The 23594-nt window shown below is 42.0% G+C and overlaps 1 protein-coding gene across 1 annotated transcript in view; it reads right to left on the bottom strand.

Moving 5' to 3' along the window:
- SLC35D2 (solute carrier family 35 member D2) overlaps positions 1 to 23594 on the bottom strand; it is a 389027-nt gene that overhangs the window by 288926 nt on the left and 76507 nt on the right. The window contains exon 2 of the mRNA XM_078675686.1: positions 1435 to 1468. Coding sequence (XP_078531812.1) covers positions 1435 to 1468 — 34 coding nt within the window. The remainder of the gene's footprint in view (positions 1 to 1434; positions 1469 to 23594) is intronic.

The raw sequence follows: 23594 nt of genomic DNA, 5'->3' as shown, positions 1-23594 counted from the left end.
AGCAGGGACCATGCCACAGGGAAAGCCAAGACGGGTTCCCCAGCGGTATACAGCGCCAGGACGCCGGCTGGCAACAGTGCGCTTTACAAGTATACACATTACATTACATTACTAAGAATGCTAGTCACAAGATGACTATATGAATATGTGGTTATGCCAAATGCCTGTAATGACCTGTGCACAACCTTTACCCTTACCCCCTTATCTTCTATATATTCTCACACTTCTGATCCGAATGTGTTATGAAGATCTTTTAATTTATTTCAATTTTGATTGCCTCTTGCTATCCTTGTGTTATTGCTTGTTCTAGTAGACTCAATGAAGATTATCTTAACAAACCAAAAACAAGAAAAAAGGAAAATTATCTATAAGAGGAGCATTTTGAGCAAGACGACATTTCAGTTTGGACTATTGTCTGTTGACAACTACTTTCTCGCCTAACAGACTCCTTGTGAAGTACAGTGATTGAGTCTACCTTTTGCTATCAATGACGTCTACAGCTTGATACGTGTTTTATTCACAGTAACAAAGCAAATATATGAGTTAAGAGATGGAATTTATTTTATTTGATTCATTTGACTGATCTATTTTGCTACGTGGTTTATGTCCACAGCACAAAGGACTGTTTTCCGGAAGGCTACAAAGACATAGGGCCTGATGTAGGTAGCTTAATACCCGTCGGTAATGGCCGAAAATCGGTAAATTTGCCGTTACCGACCGGTATTTAGCTTTTTCTAATGTAGGTGGCTTGATTTTAGAATTCGGTTTTTACAGATTTGGTAATTTAAGGATTCGGTAAATTACCGATTCCTTAAAATACTGAATCGGTAAATTACCGAATCCTAAATTCCTATGTAGGGAGCACTCAAGTGAGTGCATTTTTGGTTTAGGGATTCGTTATTCGTGTAAATATCGAAAACCTTAAAAAAAGTAATTTTGTGCTTTTTTAAAAGTGCCATGTAGCAGACATACATGCCCTTAGGGCATGTATGTGTGGCGCATGCACGATTCAGGGGTGCAACAGGGTGTCAAAGTGACACCCTGCCACCCTTGCATATGTTCCCCCTATTACCGATTCGGTATTTACCGAATCGGTAATGGTGAATGGCTTCCCATTCATTCCTATGGGCCTCCAGGCCCATAGGAATGAATGGGAATTACCGAATCAGTAAATACCGATTCTTAAATACCGAATATTACCGATTCGGTAACATTTACTGAATTTTTACCTACATACTATTTACAGATTCTTAAATACCGAATCGGTAAAATTCGGTATTTAAGAATCGGTAAATAGAGATTACCTACATATGGCCCCATGTAACATTCATTAAAAACTGCTCCGAATTCATCAATATCCAAAGGAGGATACACTGTCTGTACTTTGATTCTCACAGTTACGAAAACTAGAACAGGGTTTTCTGGGTAACGTACCTGACCAATTCCAAGAAATGTTACAGATGGGAAACTAGAAATAAAAAGAAACAAGAGAATTAAAATGTTAAAAGTTATTGTTATCGTGCAGATACAGTAATATACTAAACACAACTACACAACACTGCAGCTTCATAGCTCAATGACTGGGCTGGACATTTTTATGAAGATGTGGCAGGTTTGATGGGCTGGCAGGCTTGTAGTATGTGCGGTGTCACTCTAGGGTACTGATACTAATGCAAAGTAAAAATGTGATTTCTACTTGTTCAAGCTCAGGTGGCCTTCAGTGGGGGCTCCTAAGGCCTTCCACGAAGATGAAAGTAGCGCCCCTCTTTAAAATGAAGAGCTTACAATTGGCCTCTCATGGCCAGCAAGAATTCTGCTTCTATTGCTACCAATGCATCGCAAGGATCCATTAAAAATGGGACATGCTTGAAATCTTTCCTATGCTTAGAATCACTGCAAAATACTGTACAAAAAAAACAGCTAAACTTTGGAGTTCGACGGCCTCAGATCTTAACAAAATAGTGAACTGTTTTCTTTCCGGAAAGCTCTTAAAACATAGCTTTTCAACAGTTAGACCTCTATTCCTTTCTCATCTCTAAGTTGTCTGCTTACTCCATGATCAGTTTCCCAGAGCTAGAGCACCTAGATACCCCTGGGTAGTAGCACTAGCACTGGCTAGAGCACTCCATAAATGTCATTTTCATGTCATTTCATTTCAAATGACTCCAGGTGTGACATTGGGGCATGGCAATTGCTGTTGTATTGCCTGAAATTGGATAGTCTCCTATGATTTGATATATTTAACTGAGAAAAGTAAAACGGTTTATAAGGGAACAGATATAGTGTTGGTGCTCTAGCTAATGCTAGGAAATCTCTTAATTTAGCTACTCCCTTTTCAAGGTTCCATTTGAAAAGTGATAAATGTTTTAGTAAGAACTACTTATATTACACATCAAAAACACACAAACAGAATTGGCCTCCATTGTTCAAATTATAAATGTTATTACCCAACATTATGGTTTTAATGTATTAATCCAAAAGTTTGAAAGCTGGGTCGGCCCTGACAGAACTAAAACTTGCGACCTATGGGCTCTGGAGAAACATCCTGACTGCTAACTATCGAATTAGCTAACCAGGATCCTGATTCACAGGTCAGGGTAGGGCTGGCCGGTGAGCTTTTTTGTCTTGTCAGATACCTGATTTCCATCACACACATTCATGGTCCATTCATCTAGCCTTTTTACTTCATGATAAAAGAGTTATTTAAACCAAGTATGCTTAATCCGCAATCTTAAGTAAAGGGACATTAGTTTCATTTTCAGGGGTGCACTGAAGCCTGATTACATACTGGCTTACATAGAACAGTATAGGAATGTATATTGATATTGTTAATTGCATTAACCTACTGAATTAAAGTTGCCTACAGCACAAATCCCAAATAATCAAGTTTATTTAGATATGCATTAAACAAAATGCATTATGTATTAGAAATAGTCTGAATGTAATTGTTGCTATTTTAGCACTTACAAAAACTCACAATACAAATGAGTGCATAGCAATAACTTCTTTAGACTTAATCTCCAGTAATTTGTAAACTTTAAGGGGTATCTGTTGTGTGTGTGTTGATTGTAATCATAAATAATTTGTGGAGCTAACAGTTTCACAAATTTGTCTTACACAAAACATAGTAAAATGACATCTAGGATGTGTCCAGTGATGTGTGTGTGGACTATCTGATGTAGGTTCAGTGCAACTAGGCCAAACCGTACTTCACAAAAGCAGGGGTCCCTCAAGGCTCTATTATCTCACCCATGCTTTTCAACATCTACATGAAGTCATTAACGGCACTGATCAATCACTTTCACCTCACATGTTATAACTATGCAGATGACACACAAATACTTCTTAAACTGGAAAGCCCCAAACACATTGGAAACTCACACATTTTCAGTCGCCTCAGTGTGGTGGATCAGTGGATGACCTGGAGCCATCTCAAATTGAATTTTTTCAAAACGGATATACTCACATGTGGTGATTGGATAAAGTATGAGCCACTCGCCACACGGCCCGACGATCTAGGAACACTGTCTGAAGTATCAAAGGAAGTAAGAAACCTCAGAATTACCATGGACTCCAAGCTATCAATGAATGCCCAAGTGGACAAACTAGCAAGATCATGCTTTGTTACTATAAGCACTCTGTGATGCATCTTCCCCCACCGGGGATTTCCACACAAGGTCCAGGCTACTATCTCTCTTGTTCTGTCTGAACTTGATAACGCCAATGGCCTCCATTGCGGTTCATCTTTAACAACTATGAAAATCCCAGTGCATAAGAGAAAGTAGGTATGCATATAACAAAACCCTGACTCAGGCTAAAAAAGCGTGGGATGATACATTATGGGATGATCTCCTAACTGCAGCTAAATTGAGAGATCAGAGTACCTTTTGGAGCATAATATCGAAGGGGAATAGAAAGGGTAGATCACCAAAGGATATTTACTTAGACGAAAAAACTTGGTGTGACCACTTTACTAAGCTCTATCCATTTGGTGAAGAAGGGTTGCCCCTACAAGTTCAAGAGAGCAACCTAGCATCACGGATTGTCCCTTTACGTTTTAGTTTAGAGGAGACAATGCAGGCATTACAGGCAATTAAAGCAGGTAAAGCCCCAGGACCTGATAAGATCCCCGGCGATCTATTTATGCATGATGTGGAAGTATGGGGGCGTATATTAATTTTTTATGTAACTCCATAGTGGCTGGTACACCGATTCCCGATAGTTGGAAGGGGGCAGAAATTGTAACCATTTTTAAAAAAGGGGATTGTTATGACCCGGGCAATTATCGCCCAATTAGTTTAATTGATCTTTTACAGAAGATTTTTGGCAGACACATTTTAAATAGACTTTTAATATGGATAGAGGAGACCAAGACATTGACCAAATACCAAGCAGGGTTTAGGTCAAAAATCAACATAGTGGATCAAGTATTTAGATTCACGTGCCTCTGTTGGAAATATGTTAACATAAGAAAGGGGAGCCTGTATGTGGCGTTTATAGACTTGAGGGCCGCTTTCGACCTCGTCCCACGTAATCTTCTGTGGTGTACTTTAAAAAATATGGGGGTCCCTGGCGAGTTACTTCAAGAACTTATTAAACTACACACAGGGAACTATGCCAAAGTCAGATGGGGGATGGGAGGTGAAGTATCAAAGCCCATCCCTGTGAGTCGTGGCGTACGCCAAGGCTGTGTGCTGGCGCCTACGCTCTTCTCATTATATGTTAATGACATACCTGCATATCTGAGAGACTGTGTTCATGACGCCCCGAAGCTGGGAGATGAGGCAATTATGGCACTTCTTTTTGCCGACGATACAATCCTGATCTCTCAGAGTCCAAAGGGTCTCCAAAATCTTGTGAATAAATTCTATGGATACTGTGTCGAGAAGGGGTTAGAAATAAATTTGTCTAAAACGAAATATATGTTCATAAACCCACAAAAGTCCTTCAGGAAGAATTTGGCCTTAAATAATCAAAAATTGGAGTACGTTGAGAGTTTCAATTACCTGGGTATTATGTTGGACAGTGCCCTTTCGTGGAAGGAGCATCTGGTAAAAAGTAGACTGTCCTTTAAACAAAATTCGATGCCTATACTAAAAGTACACGGCGCAAGTCATTCTAAAGCAGTTACGCCGGCACTTGAAGTATTTAAGGCAAAGGCCCAATCAGCGGCACTTTACGGTGCTGAGGTTTGGGGCCATTGTTGCAAAAGCAATTTTGAACGGGAAGAGAATCACTTTATACGCAGGTTGCTAAAAATTCCAACCAGCACTCCTTTAGTTCCAGTGTTTCTGGATATTGACCTTAAACGGACAGATTATCATGCTACCTTAAGGCCTTTGTTGTACTGGGTAAGGCTCTGGATTACTCCGGAGCTGAGTAATTATAAAAGTGGTCTGTTAGAAGTTATTCAGATTGATGAGTACAAGAAAATTGCATGGTTAAAACATATTTCTTTTTGGTGTACTAGGTTAGGGTTATCCCATTATTGGGAAGAGCCCCAAAACATGACACCCCCATGCAAAAAACTTCTAAAGTCCACCTTTTGGTCGTATGTGAATGGTGAGCTACTCTATAGCTCATCCACTGGTACATTAACTCAGAAATTCCTGAATGTAAAGGACAATGTTGGATTCGAACCTTTTATGGACGAGATAGGACCACCACTAGCAAAAACGCTATATTTGCAATTTAGATATGGGGTGCTCCAGACGAATGCAAACACTTGTGGGTGGGGGGGCAAAAATGATAGTGTCTTTTGTATTCTCTGCTCTCAAAAGGCAAAAGAAGATGACGTCCATCTAATGTTCTTTTGTCCGGTCTATAAGTTACCTAGAGACCGTTGGATCAGACCACTCTGTAAAAACATGGGGATTAGATCCTATAAAGAAGCAGAACGTATAATTAAGTCTAATACCTTTCAACTGATAGTGTTTTGCATAAGTAGGTTCCTATTCAATGTGCATGTAATTAGAAAACGGCTTGGTTACAAGTTGTAATGTAACATTGAGGACCGTAGCTTCCTCCACTCTACACAAGTAATCATATCATAGATAGGATTGTTTTTATATTTTTAATGTGTTTTAAAGGTTTTAAATCTGGCTTTTAGCACAAATAATATTTGTTTTATATAAATTATGAAATGAGATCGTGATTTTAATATGGTATTGTAAAATTTTGTTATGAATTAATTGTTGATTGCCCCCCTTTACATCTATTGTAATCCGATTTTGTGATTAATTGCTGCTATAATACACTGTATATAATTGTTGCACATTTTTTTTTTGTACTCCCTGCTTTTATGGCTGTATTAGCCGAAATAAAGTTGATACAACAACAACTACAACGGATTAGGAACTCTGCTGCCAAACTACTCTTACATATAAAGCTACACGCCCACATGTCCCCTGCCTTGAAGGCCCTACATTGGTTACCGGTTGCCAGAAGATCCACATTCAAGCTGCTTTGCATCTCCCACAAAGCGATACATGGAACAGGACCGCTTGTCATCAGGAATAAAATCACCAAAAATATTCAACAAAGGAACCTCTGCTCTAGATTGGTACCTCACCTTAAAATCCCACCATACAACAATAAAAACATAGGTGGCACATCCTTCTCTGTTCAAGCAGCAAACTATAGAACTCTTTACCCCTAACATAAGATCCACAGATAACTACCTTATCTTTAGAAGACTACTCAAGAGTTGGCTCTTCCCCACATAACCACCATAGTTAAACATAAATATATAGCACATCCCTGTGTATATAAACATTTATTTGGAAAATATATGTGTACCTAGATATGTGCATTGCTTTGTATAAATGTGTATAATAATCATGTTTAGAAATATATAGGTATTCATTAGTTCTGCTTAACAAATGTACATATTACTTATGGTTATATTATTCTGTGTCTAACATGTATATAGGTGACTACATAAATAAGTAAATCATCATCATAACTATTTATCTAGAATTACTTCACTATTGCTTTACAAACAAGATTATAAAACCAAATATACTTACTTAAAGTAAAGCAACACTTAAAAGTCTGAGTTTATTAAATAAAACGTATATCTACATATGTTACCTTCCTTATACATATATACCTTTCATGTACTTATGTATCTTTATATTTATTACTTTACTAATTCAGCATTTCCAATGTACTACCCAACATCTCACCCTATACCTCTCTCAATATATCCTCGACCTCTGACTCATCTCTAATCTCACTCTACTACTCTCTCCAATACACTACCATATTTCTCACCCTATACCTCTCTCAATACATCCTCTACCTCCACTCTCTGACTCATCCCATATCCCATTCTACTACTATAATTCATAAAATAACCCTTTCTAGACTCTTTCTTCTCTATCCCTCCCTGCATCATCTCCTATTTCCTCTACTATTCAGATATCCCAAACAAGCCTTCCAAAGCCTTCCCTCTGACTGTTCCCCCTCCACCTCCCCTTAACTCATCCCAAGCCTCCTCCTAATGTTATGAGCGCCAAAAAAACACCTTCTAGATCCTTCCCCCTTCTCTCCTCTATCCCTCCACTGTCCTTTTCAATCCAACTAACAGACTAACATGCCCACCGCTCAAATTAATTTCATATATTTACTATTCAAATTCTCCACTAATCCTGTTTGAGCTCCAGAGTAGCATGCTATCTGCCGAAAAGCACTTCAACACCTCGTCAAGGATAGCAAGCACCATATAAATGCCACCCCTTCCCTTCTCCATCACTGCGCTATCCTTTTTCGATCCAAATAACAAACTCACATTTCCACAGCTCAAATAAATGTCATATCTCCTAATACTAATTCACCACTAATAATCTTTGGGTTCGGGAGAAGGGGTGCTACTCGCCGAATAAGCGCTTTGATGCCTCGTATGGGGTAGTAAGCGCTATATAAATGCAATTAAATTACAACAATGCAGACGGTACTAAGCACACAAAAAGAGAGATGCTGAATTCCTGCACTGTATGCACATTTTTAAGCATGCATACTTTCTTTACTCCGAAGGAAGGAGACAACACCCCAGCATGCCTTTCTGAAACAGACTACCCCTGACAACAATGCTTGGATTTTCTAGTTAACAAGTAAGGCTGTTATACTATATATAAAAATGTCACCTCTAATCCCTGGGGCATTCTTCGCTTGTAATAAGGCCGCATTGAATTGCTTCCATTGTAATAACAAAGTTCTCAGGAAAAGCCTGGGCGCACCTGTGTCATGTTACAGGAGGTAAAGGGTTCGGAACTGGGCTGCTCCTTTTCAATACATGACCGCGTGGTACAAATGCAGCCCCTCCCTCACTTAGCAAATTAGACAATCTCTGCACTCGTTCAAGCAAGACAGTTCAATGTGGCTAGAAGAGGCGCAGGGGCATAGCTTGATCAGTAGGATTGGGGGATGTAAGCTTTAGATTTCCCAACAATCACGCTGCATTAACATATGTTATGAGAAGCAGGACAGGAGGAGGGCCGAAGAGGGACTAGAAAGGGAGAGGAGTGCGGATTCTTAGGGGTGCTTAAAACACAATAGTTTTCAAACTAACCAAGTTTTAAGGCAGAGACGAGAGAGAGAGTGTGTTTGTGAGTTTTTGTGAGTGTGGGCATGTTAAAATCCGGCGTGAAATCCGACAGACACATACATCACCTACCCGACCTAAAGCACCTGTACCCAACTATCTGCTACAGAATCTTTTTTATTGGGGTCTGGGGGAGGGGAGATGAGTGTGAAGGTCAGAGATCGCAGGCTCCGGCTCTAAATGTAACTACTCTGCAGTGATAAAGCTGCTGCAAGTCTTACCAGCCTCTAGACATTTTTTCAATCCCACAATAAAAAAAAGTAAGTGTTTTACAAAGAGTTTTATTTAACATTTCTGATCGAGTGATATAGTTATATCACTGTAACATAATTACAGAATTGAAGCAGTTTCATTATTATTTACTACAAACCTCGTTGTTGTTAGTCATGCATCGTCTGCAGCTAACAGCCATTGATAAAGCCAATAGTCTGGGGTTGTTTTAAGAGCATGCCAGTTTTTTCTATTATATATCTGGGCAATAACAAAAAGTAGTCAGGCAGCAGAGATGTTTATCCACGCCCTTTATTACATTGGTTACACCCTTTTAAGAGACCCCCCCCCCCCCCAGTTTTTTCAACCCACTTAAAGGCCTCATACATATATAACCTTAATGACCAATACACAGAGGGAACTTAGAGTTACCAATACCACATGACGAGGAAGAAGTTTTACCAGTGTGAAGGTGATAATAAAGAACTGAGGCACCCTACTAAAGGTTATGATCACCAACGTTTCTTCCACTGCTAATGTATAATGCAGTTCTATACATCACGTGACTGAAACCATAAACCACAGTTTTATTGGGCCATATTAGGAGCGTGCGAAGTTTTTTTCCTCGAAGCGCAAGCTTGTGTTTGTTGCAAAAAAGGTAATAGCAATATACAGACATTGCAAAGGCATACTTAATCGCATATTCGTGGAAAAGGGTGTCTTTTGCAATACTTCAATGTCGCATTTTCCCCATTGTGTAATTCGGCATGCCTTTCTCTCGCCGATCACGGCTAAGAGAAAAAGCCTTGCAAGGGATGTTTAGGATGTAGAAAACGCAGATCGTAAGTTGCCATCCACATATTTTGAGAACTGGAGATGAGAGGGAGTGAAAAGTAAAAATATTTTGGGGGGTGTGAATGTTCAAGAATGCTTTATTGCTTGTTTGAGATTCAGCGTGGGGGAAAACTAGGCTTCCCTATACAGAAAGTCAAAACAAGAAAATCTGCAAAGGTGAGACCAGTAGTCAGGCACTATATATAAACTTTTGCTCACATAATAAAAACAACGTACATCCCTATACTCGTAAATCTTAACATTTCGACTTCTGCAAACCCCCATTTAATCATTACTGGAATCGAGGAACATCACTGAATAATTATTGGAACCTCGGGATGTCATCCTAAGCAATTTCGATCATTTGAACTGCAGAAAAATGCACACAATTACCGAAACAAAACACAAATGAAGATTTTTTTTATTTAATTCACAAATATAAAAAAAAATACATTTTAATTTAATGGCAAGGTTGGAGATTTTCTAAATTCAATTGAGGCCACCCATCGTCCATACTATATTCTATTTGAGGCAATTGAACTTCTCCCACATATTAATAAAAATCCTTCACATATACAGAACGTTTAAAAATTTAATCTTTCAATGTTACATCTTTATTAATATACACCTCATTGATCTCGAACATTATTTGCATTTCTATGCAGTTGTGGACCTGATAAGTAGGCTTCGCAGACCCCCAGGGATCCCTGGACCACAGGTTAAGATCCACTGCCATTGACCATTTCTAAAGTGCGAGGTCCAAGTCAATTTGTTTCCTTTAAGTTTGAATAATTTCATTACAGTTATAGGCATTGCCCTTTATATGAAGCCACATCTTTTAAAGTGCTTTTGCTTTAGGATATTGCCCATCTCCCTCAACCACCCACCTCCTTCCATCAGCTTTACCAAACCCCTTACCAACTCATATAACCTTAAAGTGCCCAATTGTCTTCAGATTCAAAGTATTACTGGTGTCACGTCTTTTCATCTGCCATTTCAAAGATTGTCAAATGAAGAGCCCTCAATATTGCTGGATGGGTGTTACAGTATTTTGCAGAAAAAAACAGACCAAAGCCCGATATTTTCTGGAACTACTTTTCCATGTCAATCATTTCATAGTTTCTTCACACCTAAAAAAGACCTTAGATTCAGCACCCACATATTGTACCCTGGAATGTCGCTCTTGCTCCACCTTGTGAAGATGGCATGTTTCACTGCTAAATCTCAGGTATGGTCATCATCCTCAGCACCGTGATCCATTGTACCCCAAAATCTATATGAGTGTCAGTTAGCTAGGTCCACTTTCCCAGCTTGGATGATCCTAGTCACAGTTTCTCGTAGCATCTTTGGGGGGCCCTTGCTATGGCTATGCCATATAATCTGTCTCTTAATCCAGTCTTCAAAATATGGTGTCACTTGTAAGAGTTTGCAACTATATTGACTCTTTGAAGTTGCATTATGATGGATGGATCTGATATTAGCATACTGGTGAGGATGAGAATGACATAATCTTTAGCTGTAACTTTAAAGTTATCGAAACGTTGTGTTTCCCCTGTATATCGAGGCCTTTTTTTATTCTTTATAACTAGGGTTTGAGGTTCACTGCAAATAACAAGGGAGATATCAAGCACCGTGGCCTTGTGCCTCTTCTTATATGGACTTTTTTCATGAGATTCCTATCGACAAAAAGATTGCTTTCCTCTTTCCTCTTCTAGCTATGCCACTGATATGTAAAATATTTTTTAGAAATTTCCCTTTATAAATCCTGACTGATTTAGTTGTATAAAATCGGGTGATATACTTTCTAACCATGTCACCAGTACTTTAGCAAAGAGTTTATAAAGGATGTTTATAAAGGAAATGGCTCTACATGACTGACAATGTTTAAGGTGCTTACCTAGACTACATATGTGAGCTATATATGCCTGGTTGATGACTAGGGGTAGGGCTGCCGCAGAGTGCATCGCATTGAAGAGGTCAATGAAGGTTGCCAGTAGAAGGGCTCAAAACACCTTATATCACCCTCAGGACTTTGTCCTTGTTAATGGCCCGTCAGAACCCCTTTCAGAGGGCCACGGGGAACATAGAGGTTACTGGGCCCAAACATGGTGTTGAAGCCTTTTACTCCTGATGTCTCGGGCCTGACCTACTATAGATCCTGCTCAACTGGGCTAAGTGCCCCTTCTGCACTTGACTCTCAGTGGTAGCTATGGTCGAGCAGTCAAGGCCCCTTCAGGAGGGGGGGTGTATATACAGGTCAGTGAACACAACTCATAACTCATAAAGTGCAAACAGTATGAAAAATAAATCCATGTCCAGCCAAATATTTGCTTTTATAAGAAAAAGTAGTATTTTGTTTCTAACTCTACACATGCAAAGAGATGCAACGTTCAGATGAAACAACACAATCAACCATGAGGTCGGGGCTTTAATAGTTAATAGGTGAATCCTTGTTCCACCCTCCTTCGTGTGACATGTTCAGAGCTATTCCCATCCGCTAGTGGTCTCATCAGGGAAGGAAAACTATTATGCCGTACTCAAGAGTTCCCTTTGACTCTTTGGGATTTTAGTGAAAGTGTCTGTGTTGTCCCAGCACCTTCAGAAGAGAATCCCCCAGGGCCCCAAAGGCCCTAGTTCATATCTTACCCTCTCCTGCAGCATGGAACCGTTCAGTGTTACAGTTGCTCTCAGCGTAGACACTCGTGTGATCAAATCCTGCTTGGAGAAATCAGATTGCTCGCAGTGTCAGGAGGGCACAGGCTCACTCTCCGGAGTGCCATAGCTGCTCTTCCCAGCAATCAGTGTAGCTCACAGCAATGCCTAAGTCAAGTTCTCACCGGTGGGGGGAATTCAGTCCTTCGGTTTCCGACTGGAGTCCTGCAATGGCGCAACGTCCTGGTTCACTGGGTCAGTCAGGGCAGATTCTTTGGTGCAAATAGACCTGATGTACACAGCCTGACTCCAGTCCTGGGCAACCGTCTGAAGTTTTTGATGATTTAGTCCCGGCAGTCCCTCCTGGAACACGGGGTTGCTGTGGTACCTTCTGGACTCAACATAGACTCCTCATGTGCAATCGTACACAACACCGCTACACCTACTGGCATACGGGGTCACCACTCAGAGGTTCCCGTGTCCTGGCACTCTGGTCACAAAACTTCTTTTATGGTGGCCCCCTCTGGTATACGGGGTCACCGCAATGAGGCCGTTTGGACTCGGTGCACACCGCACAACTGTCGATACTTGGCTCAGTCAATGTTGGCCCTCTGCATGGCATATGGGATCCACCTAAAACATTCTTGCACAGGGGCTAAGGTCCAATCGGTGCACAGCCGAATACTCATTCCTCGCACAGTGAGTCATCATGGTAGGGCTCTTCACTGGACCTCATTCCCTCCAATGCTCTCCTCTTTCTCACAGAGCTCACTGGTCTTGGCAAGCAGGCAGGCTCTAGTGCTCCAAGCTGCCCAGCGCAGGTGGTCTTGGTTTCTCTGGGCGATGTACCCTCACTCAGGAGGGAGATTAGCAGGCCTTGGCCTCTACTCCTGGTCACAGTCAGACATTAGCAAAGCTTCCTTTTTTCACAGCCCCTTGGGCTGCTTGGTAGATGACACATTTTGGGGACTCAACACCCACTTCATAAGGTCCTTTTCCAGATACCAAATTTGATTTAGGGTCTGGGTCTTTAAAGTTTTATTTTGTGGTTTTACTTCATTTGAAGTGGGTGCTTCTCCTTTTCCACTTCCTTCATGAAAGATGAAGTCACAGCAGGTACAACTCTGAAGCTGATTGTTCACAAAAACAATTCATGGGAGTGACCAGAGTTAATACCTGGATGTCAGCCACAGTGATAAGTGCATCAAAATGTTAATCCAATTCCGCCAGCCCTATTCTTTATGAATCCCTTATCAGTCCCATTTCCCTTCCTGAGATGTGTCCAGGCCCCATCCTTGTGATCTATTACTGAATCAAAGAGCAGCCTTCTGAAGTCTTTTCCTTTTCCCTCCAGTGTGTCCCTACCCAGCTCACAGGAATGCAGCAATAAACTAATCTGTCTGGATGGATTCCTCTCCTCCTCATGGCCTCACCAGGCAGGCTTGGGCTTCCCAAAATGGAACCCAGGGTCCTCCATACAATTACCCATTGCATGCACACTCACTCAGTGTACATTCACAGCACACTTTGGGTCCAGCACTGTTGCCTCTATGCTTTGTGCCCTAACATGTACACAGGCATTCAGTACACACACTCAACCTGCACCGACTGTTCAACACCGAAGCCTTACTAGCTAATATCAAGCTCCCAGTCAATACAGTTATTATTCTACTAAGCGATTCTGGATTTGACAGTATTTAGCCCCTAACCACAGTGGTAGGTAAATTGATAACAGATTTCCTAGCCGTTTTCCATGTGGCTAATGATAGCACACATATGACATGTTGAAACCCCTCCCAGATATCATTATGATGGACACAACTTTGGTACATCTATGCTATGGAACAACTCTCCGCTCTGATCAATGATAGATGAAAACAATTAAAAAATATTTGGTGTTCATTTAAAACATATATCAAGAGAGGTTGATTGAGGATGGGAGGCGTAGCACCCAGACACACCTTTTTGCTAAAAGCAGGGTTAGGAGAAATGTTATCTACACTAGAAAGCAAAGAATGAAAATTGCATGGGTTGTTGATCAATATAATTTGAATAATATTGAGAAATGTTGGTCAATGGTTACTCTGGTAGATATTTAATAGTAGAAGTCTAAACAGTACACAAACTATGTGTCTCATATGCTTTGATTCATAGGAAACTTATCCTTCAGATTAAAAGTCTATAAATTAAGTTTTTATAAAAAGGAATAAAGTAATTTAGTCTCCACTGCCCCCAAATCCCATACTCCCCTTCCCGCCCAAAGGAGCCTGTAAGTGGGCCATGACCTGATAGAGTGTGTGAACCCTACTCCACTTCCTCCAAAAGGTAATTTAATCTTGTGCAGATGTGGTAAAGCTGTGAATAATGAGGAAATTCTACTTTAAGTAGATAGCAGTGTCTCCACAGTTTCACCAATCCTAGGTCCTCCAACCACCTCTTACCTTCAATGGATAGTGTGCTGAGAGTCCATATCTCTTGTGTGCCTGTCCACTGCTGCACATTTCAACAGATTCAGATCCTCCCATGATGATGGGTCCAGTTGCCTTGTGTAAGATTTCTTCTACAGATTTCTTTCAAAAACACTCCTGATATGTGTTCAGAGCATAGATAGAGGCATGTGCCCTTTAAGTGTGCCATTAAGTAGGATCCATCTGCCCTCCCTATCTGTGTGGGACTCCTGCACTCTGTTGGCCACTCTCTTAGACAGCAGGATTACCACTCCTGCTGTCTTTTTGCCACATCAAGGCAAAACATTGTTCTCTTTCACCACTGATCCCTCAGCAGTAGGTCTGTCTCTTATATGAAGCAGATGTTTAATGATACATCTGTTAGTTCTTTCAGCATATTAAGTCGCTTGGCAGGATTGTTATACTCCCCCACACATTGTATGAGGTAATGTTCACCACATTATCAAAAAGTATGCCATCTCCCTCTGCTGTATTGCATGTTTTGATAACATAGGGCCTGATTTAAAGTAAGGCAAACAGGTACTCTATCACAAATGTGATGCATATCCCATCACCTTATTACAAGAGCATTAGATTATAATATACTTCTGACAAGGCATGTGGGGCATATGGAATCTCCATCACATTTGTGATGGAGTACCCATTCATCAAATTCTAAATCAGGTCCCTGGTGTCCAAAGCTCCCAGTCTACTGATCTTGTGTGTACATGGGTGTAGGTTGCAAAGTGGTGAGCTAGATGTGTGAGTCTTCATGGCCTCCTCCTTCCCTTCCACCCCCATATCAACCAGATTCTGCACAGTCAATCTACTGGAGTAATTATAGAACCCCAGTCCTGTAGGGCTATTTTGAATGCTCCAATCTTCCCTTCTCTTCTCCTGCATATGAATGATAAAACTTGTAACACTATATTCTGCACCCAACCCTTCCACATCTATAGACTAGTTAATAAACCAAACATGTAAATCTAGTGCTATTATACCTTCGGAGTGCACGTTTTGAACCAACTTAATGTAGCCTTCTCTTCCCTAAACTGTGCGCCCCAGTTACCTAGACCACTCCTCCCCTATGCTGTCCTGGGCAACACTTTATTCTGTTCTGTAGCTTCACCACCTGTCATAAGAATACGAAAGAATGGCCCCACCTTGCATCAATCTTCTTGAGGGGATCATGGGTTTGTCTCATTTCACTGTACTGGTTTTCTACATTTGCACCATCACAGCCTGCTGACCTTTCTATAATTTCTTCTTTTTTTCATGTTTTCCCTTGCTGAGTCCCACTGGCCCCTGTCACTCCGTGCTCCTCTGTGGCAAAGACAACTCCATCATCTGTCATTCCACCCCTCCCTCCCACAGTCCGAGTATCTCTTGGACCTTCTTCAGAGACTTTGTGGTCTGTTATCTACCCGTCATTTCAAGGTGATTCAGAAGGCATGTCCTCATCTGTATTTTAATCTGTGTGCTCTTAGGAACATTGTCAGTGGCCAGAAGGTTTTTTGTTTCTGTGAGAGGTCTTCTATGATATCCATTGTTACAAAGCACAACAAAGCCCCTGGGTCTAAATAAAAAGGCAGAAAAGTAGAGTGCTGCAGTATCCTGTTTACAGGATGGTTTCCCTCACCCTCCCATAGGTAGCATGACTCATCATCGGGAAACCTCCTCGCATTGTGTACCTGGTCGCAATGCAGGCTACAAACCCCTCTCTGAGAGGAAGGAGCTCAAGGATGTTTTTAGTTTATCAACAGAGGTCTCCAAGAACCAAACAGATGAGCAGGATGTGGTGAGAGAGAAAAAGAAAAAAGGGGTGTGTGAGATAAAAACACTAAGGTAAGCCAAAAGGTTTTAATGGGGCATCCGTAGGTTAGAGCTGAAAACAAAAACTATGATAGGAGGGAATTCAACTTATCATAGAGCAGTGGTGGTCGACATGTTTCTGCCTCATATCCCTCATAGAGATGTGGCGGCTTTCATCAGGACCAAAAAGAAATGTAGGTCGTATGCGTGCTCGCAATAGTTGATCAACCAAAAAAGTGATATACTAAACTAGTGGTTAAAGTAAATCGTCACTCTGACAGGTGTCCACTGGTAGTGATGTTACCCGTAGTGTCAGGTTATCAATACCACCTCAACCTCGGCGCAAACTCGAGGGTGCATCTATGTCATCTGGACGTGCGGTGCAACAGGCACTGGTTCGCACCTAGGGAGGTTCAGGGTAGTCGATCTCTGCAGGTCTCCAAACCTCCTCAGCCCTCTCTTTTGTGTGATAATGGTATGTATTGTGGCCACAATGAAGGATATCCCACAACCATTGGGATCATCCATCATGATTTGTTCCTTCAGTTCACAGTGGTGAATGTGCACCAAAATATCTGGGAACATTGGTGCTCTAGTTTGACCACCTGCCACTTGGTGCACCCTTTCCAGTCGTATCAGAGAATCCTGATCACGATCCAGTATGGTCTCGAACAGTTCCCTCACATATTTCTTAATGGCCTTGCCCTACACCCTTTTTAGAACTCTCCTAATTCAAACATTGCTTCACAGGATCGATTCTCTAAGTCTTCCTGCTTCTTGTGAAGGGCTTTATTCTGATTGTCTAGTAGTAAAATGTTGGATTTAAGTTCTTTGTCCAGCGTACGTCCATCCATTGTTCCTTCAGTGCATGGACCCACTCATCTAGCCAGTGACTTATTTGTTAATGTCTTTTGCTTCAGATCCTCCCTCAGTGTACTGATTTCCACTTTGATTTCTGAGACGAGGTGTTCCATCAAGCTTTTTGCCACTGTCTTGTCCCCAGTAGGGGCCTGGTCCTGTAACAATGGTCTCCCCTCTATGCTGTGTTTCTGTTGCTTGTGTGTCTTCTTTACACTCTCACACCTTCCACATTCAAGTAGCTCCTTGATATCCCTTTACTTGAGCTTGCCGTCTTTCCCTGCTGGTACCCTCACTGCCTCTCCGATACAGGAATCGACCAGCTCATCTCCCTGACTTCTTATTGCTCATTCAAACTGCTCCTGGCTGGATTTTACACAACAGGAACAGGTGGTGTTGTATGCACAGGGTTGTGCTGTTGTTTCTAGCCCACACCTTCAGATGATTTCCCTCTCAGGCTGGCCAGCAGCTTCAGTCATAGCCGGTCATGCAAAGAGAGCCATTGGGGGGCACTGGTCTTTCTGGCATCAATCAGGATATGTGCCCACTTACCCAACGTCAGACAGCTGAATTTGGAAAGTGGGTGGTTTATAGCACTCCAGATCTGCCTGCTATTGCAGAGTCTTCCGAAGTTTCTCTCTAGACATGGTTTAGATAATTCATTAAATCAGCTGTGAAAAGAGTTCATGTTTGTCTCCTACACAAGCCCTCCTGAGAGGCACTGTATGCTGTACATCAATGAAAAAAGAACCAATAGATAAGAACTTGAGATGTATTAATAATGTCTCGCACCAGTATAACCACATCATCTCAGATTTAATCTTCCAACACTGATTCCCCATAGTAGCTCAGTGTAGCTTCATGGTAGCATACATTACACCCACAGCCACGTGCCTTTATTCTCCAAAGCAGCTGCCAGTTTTCAAACTCTCAAGCTCTGGAGGATCGAGATCTTAGTGCAACACTTCTCACCGTACAGTCAAACACTGCTACATAATTCGCATCCCCTTCTACTGCTTCAACAATAAGAGAGTAAGACCACACACCTGCATGTGTGTGGCCTACCCAGTAAGGTTTCAGACTGAGAAAACTAAATTGGATACCATTCTGAGATTCTTAAAATCTAGCATCAAGCCAGCATAAGGCTCTACTCATCCACTGCATATCATAAAATAAAATGATAGACGGAGTGCTGAAACTTTTCAAACACTCACCCCAATCACAGATCTGTTTTTTTTCCATTGTTATTTTGCTCACAGCGCCACCTCCAGTTTGGACCCAGCCATATGCAAATTAGTCTTGACCCTGATCCCCAGGGGAACAGCCGAGCCTGAACTGCCAAACCAGGTGCTCAATGGACCGGAGAAAAGGCATCCTGGGACCGGTTTCAGGGTATCCACCCCTCATCAGCCAGGCTAGCTTGAAGTCAGTGCCATAGCGAGCAAAGGACCTATGGTTGGGCATACCCTTAGCCACTTAGTGTGCACATAACAACATAAAAAAATAAAATGATGGCTGGAGTGTTGAAACCTTTTAAACCCTCACTCCAGGCACAGATCTGGGATGAATCTATCATTACTTTGCTCAAGACATCATCCCAGTTTGGACCCAGCCATAGCAAACCAGTATCGACCCAGCTCCCCATGGGAACAGTCCAGCCTAAACTGCCAAACCAGGTCCTCCCTGGACCGGATACAAGCATCCTGGGAACACTTTTTGGGTATCACCCCAAATCAGCCAGGCTAGCTTGTATCCAGTTGTGCAGCGAGCAAGGACCCACGTCTGGGCATACCCTTAGCCATTTAGGGTGCACATAGCACATACAAAAATAGAATAATGAACGGAGTGTTGAAACTCATCCACTCCCACCCAGAGTACATAAACATGTTTCCACACTTACATGACTCACCTTGCCATTAATCAATTGCATGGCGTGTTCATCTTTTCTCTGTAACCTCTACTTATCTGTGCTATAAGATAGCTCAGGACAATCAATTAGTGCTATTGTACGCAAAAACATATACATCTAAAATAACTAAATTTCTGCTACACTTTTGCTTATGTGGTTACCTACATTACTGGATGTTGTCAGTCATAACACTTCTCACTTAGTGCAGGAAAAACCACAGAAACGTTATGGAAGTGAGAGATTACTACTTTGATGATAGCTGCGACTACGTTCCCAAGCTACCCAAAGAGAATACCCAATAGCGGTAAAAATGTTTCAATAAGAATAATCATGGCTTAACTCTAGTAGCAAAGCATTCCTAGTAGCAAATCGTTAGCTGGGTTATATGTTTACAACATTGACAACAAAACAACATAAGGGTCCTTACCAAGTTTAAAAAAAAAAGAGTGCATTTCAATATGAGAAAATGAACAGGAATAGAGAGAAATAGATAACAGGTTAAAATGTAGAAAGCAATTGATGAGTCGCTGTCCCAAGAAAGCAAAGTGTTACTAGACACCAGAAAGCACACAGAGTGGTGTTCAAAGGGAAGAGGCTGGTATAGCTGAGGTGTAAGTGGAGACAAATGGCTGCTGAAGACTGCCATTCTGAGTTGAAGCTACTGTCCTTGGCTTATATAAACTGGCACTCTTGTAGTGCACGGTCTTGTTTGCACTGAACAGATGAGCTAGTTCTAACAGGAGCAACACTAGTGTCTGCACTTTCCTTAACCTACTGACGACCATGCAAAGAATATCTATATCAGCAGTAGATTGGTGGATAGGGGAATGGGACAAGCGAGAGACAAACACAGACAGTGGATATCTTCCCCTTGCCTGTTCTTAATGCAACTTGGAGACACAGGTGCACTTCAGACGAGCTGATATTTAGAGCAAGAAATATTTCTTTTAATGTTTGGTCAATGACATTACAGTTCTGTGAGAAATTACATTGTTGGCTAAGTGGGAGTGAGCCCTTCTCAAGCAACAGCCACAATCCTTGCCAGGGTGAACCACAAACGTCCTCAATTAACCTGTGCTTAATCCTCTGGTGCCTTGGCACAAAAGCAGTCAGGGTTAACTTAAGGCAATGTGTAAAGTATTTATGCAGAACTTGAACAATCATAAAGTGAAAACACAGCACATGAAAAATTCCACACCAATTTAGAAAAATAGAGTACAATTTAATACATTATTTGACACCAAAACAACAGAAATCTAATACGTAGAGCTGGAGATGTGCAGTTTAAACTTGTTTGGTAAAAATCGTGCTTAAAAGCACAAAGTGGCAACTGTATTTATCTGGTCACGCTGGACTGGAACAAAGTCACTAGTTCAGGCTGACCGTCCTGGAGTGCAGGCCAGATACAGGGACCAGGTTTGGCCCACTGAAATTGTATCTTATGTCCTTGATGTGGGGAATTGTGCCACGCAGTGGGGATTCCGGAGTGCGACGCGGGTCCCATGTTAAGTTGCATCATGCTTTGTAGGTTCCGATGAGGAGCTGTGAGAGGTGTGATGCAAAGTCCGCATTGAGTTGCGTTGCATCGGTTCCAATGATATCTGCGCTGTCTTCGTCAGGTTGCATCGAACTGCATCAGTTCTGATGGGGACCATAGCTGGGCTGGCAGTACTCCTCTACAGAGGGGTAGACGAGCGGCAGTTACGGCAAATGACCGTGCAGCTAAGACTCCCGAGACTGATTAACTCGTTTTTGACCCACAATGCTTGTATTAATCCCCGGCACCACACAGGGCACCTACGTTGGAGGCGCCCGTGATACTACCCGCACCAGCTGAGGCACCTCGCTATATACAGGGAGGTGAGTGTGAATATTTCAGACACGCATAATACATTTAACCAATCAACCATTGGCGCAGAATATGACAGAGCCCTGCTTTGCGCTTCTGGTCCACTGCCCTCAGGCTCAACTAGAATACTCAACTAGCTTAGTTTACAGGACCAGCAGTGGACCACCTATTTAATCCTACGCATGCAAATAGGGTGGTTATGCTCCAATGACAGGATGTATGTATTATCAGATGGAATATTGTTCTATGTTTTTAAAGTTTTTTTAAAATTGTTTGCCATTTGCACCTTTTAACAAATGACTGAGCACGGTATTCAGAATATGAATTTAAAGGAAAGAGTTGTTGCTGATTACCATTGAGTGAGCATCTGGGTAGTTGATAGGGAAAGGTTGATGTAATCTGTTTTCCCCTGTTTCTCTACCCTTTATCTCTCTAGATCTTCAGCCTGGCACTACAGTAGAGTACTATGGTAGTGCCCCCTGGATGGTAGTTAACATTTAGTAACACCATTCAGTGTAGATATACACACACATTTCACATTGTCACAGTTAAGGTCCTGAAGAATTGCCACGGTATTTTCAACCACTACGCAAGAAACATGTTGACCGTAAGAGTTGAGCATAGGGTCAATTGACCACCTCTCCCTGAGGACATTGCCACTCTAAAACTTTTTAATAAGGTGGATTACCAACCGGAATAACATTTATTTGGAATATCCAACCTTTTTAGGTCTCGCCTCTCAATGCGCATGTGCATTGAGCGGAGCGAGCCTATAGGGGCTTAAACAGACTTTAACTACACTGGCGATTTGCTGCTGTGCCCGTGCGCTTTTAGCTCAATGCGCAAGCGCATTGAGCTAAAATGCGCGTTCACAGCAGCAAATCGCCAGCCATCTGTTGCCCAGCTTGGTGCCGCTCCACCCCCTGCTGCATCAAAGGCTTTCACGGCCGTCCGGCCGTGCTTTCAGTTTCACAGCCGGCCGGCCGTGTCTCCTTATTTAACTTGTTACTGTTTCATTGTCAATTAATAGTGCGAGATTTAGAGCGTTAGAAGAAACCTCTCAATTAATATACACCGGCACTCCTTGTTCTATCAATCCAGAACGTTAGCAGCCTTAAGCTGTACCTTTCAGAATATTCAGCCCCTTGTTCTTGACCAATTATGTTGTAGCTTATAACAACTGGCCAGACTTTGGGTTTTCCGTCTTTTTTCGAGCTGACATCAGCTGCACCTTTAAGAATATCCAGCCCCTTGTTCTCGGCCAATTATTTTGTAATTTATATAAACTAGCCAGACTTTGGGTCTTCCGTTTCTTAGCGAGCTGACACCAGCCAGCAACATCAGCCGCGAAGCGTGAGACTGTTAGGAGGAATTCACTGCCCCTCAGGTAATTACCCCATTACGCAGCGCCCATTTGCCGTTTTTTTACACCGGCCGTTTGCTTTTAGTTACACTGTGTTCTGTGTTTTTCACTTTCACAGAAACACGGCAGTATCAGCAACTTACATTTTACGGTTACTCATCAGCCACGCAGCGCAAGCTCGCTAGGAGGCAAATATTGCCCCGTAGGTAATTACTTCATCACGCTTCGCTTATTAGCTGGCTTTTTACATCAGCCGCCTGCATTTAGTCACACTGCATTTTGGTATCTCTTCTCTTCGCAGAACTTTGGCATTATCAGCAACCTAACTCCACGGCTACTACCGGCCCGTTTAAATGCCCTGCGATACATCCCGAGCCATTACCGGATTGTTGTTTAACGTATAATACAGTCACACGTGGCGCTAGTGCCCTAATTATCAGGTAACTTCCGAAGCAGAGAGCAGAGAGCTTTATAGCTGCATTTGTCTTTCATGTTATTGTTAATCACTAGTAAAGCGCCTCCAGCGTTTCCCCTTTTCTGCCCCCATGTAATGCATGTCCTCGTGTAATTCCAAACATCAGAGCAAGCTACTAGCAGTACTACTTGTCTATCTCCTATGTATTGTTTGCAGCACACTGACTGAGATGACAAGTCCACCCCTTAGGTCTGCCACATTTGTCTGTAGCACACAGCCCTATGAAACACATGTTACCAAGGCGCACTTATCTTTTTTTTCCCTTGTTGGCTTTAGCATTTTACTATGGCTTCATTGTCTAAAGGATTTACTTTGATCTGCGATCCCTGTGTGCTTTAATGCAACAGTCCACTGTGAATTAGTAAGTCATGTGGCCGCTATGTTGAGAACGATTTTGTCTGCTTTCTTTTTGTTGTGTTCTATACATTCACTTCACGCTATTTTTTAGGGGTTCTGAGGGCAGCATGACCTGTCACACCGTAGCTTTTGCCATTCGCTTCATTGCCATTCCATCTATTTTCTTATGCGTTCCCACTTTCTGGCTGCATGGCGCAGTGACCCTTGCAGCCGTGCACCACGT

The sequence above is a fragment of the Lissotriton helveticus genome, chromosome 2_1 (genome assembly GCF_964261635.1).
Source record: "Lissotriton helveticus chromosome 2_1, aLisHel1.1, whole genome shotgun sequence".
NCBI classification, from domain to species: domain Eukaryota; kingdom Metazoa; phylum Chordata; class Amphibia; order Caudata; family Salamandridae; genus Lissotriton; species Lissotriton helveticus.
The sequence above is the reverse complement of the archived record's forward strand: the minus strand, read 5'-3'. Positions and strand labels throughout refer to the sequence as shown.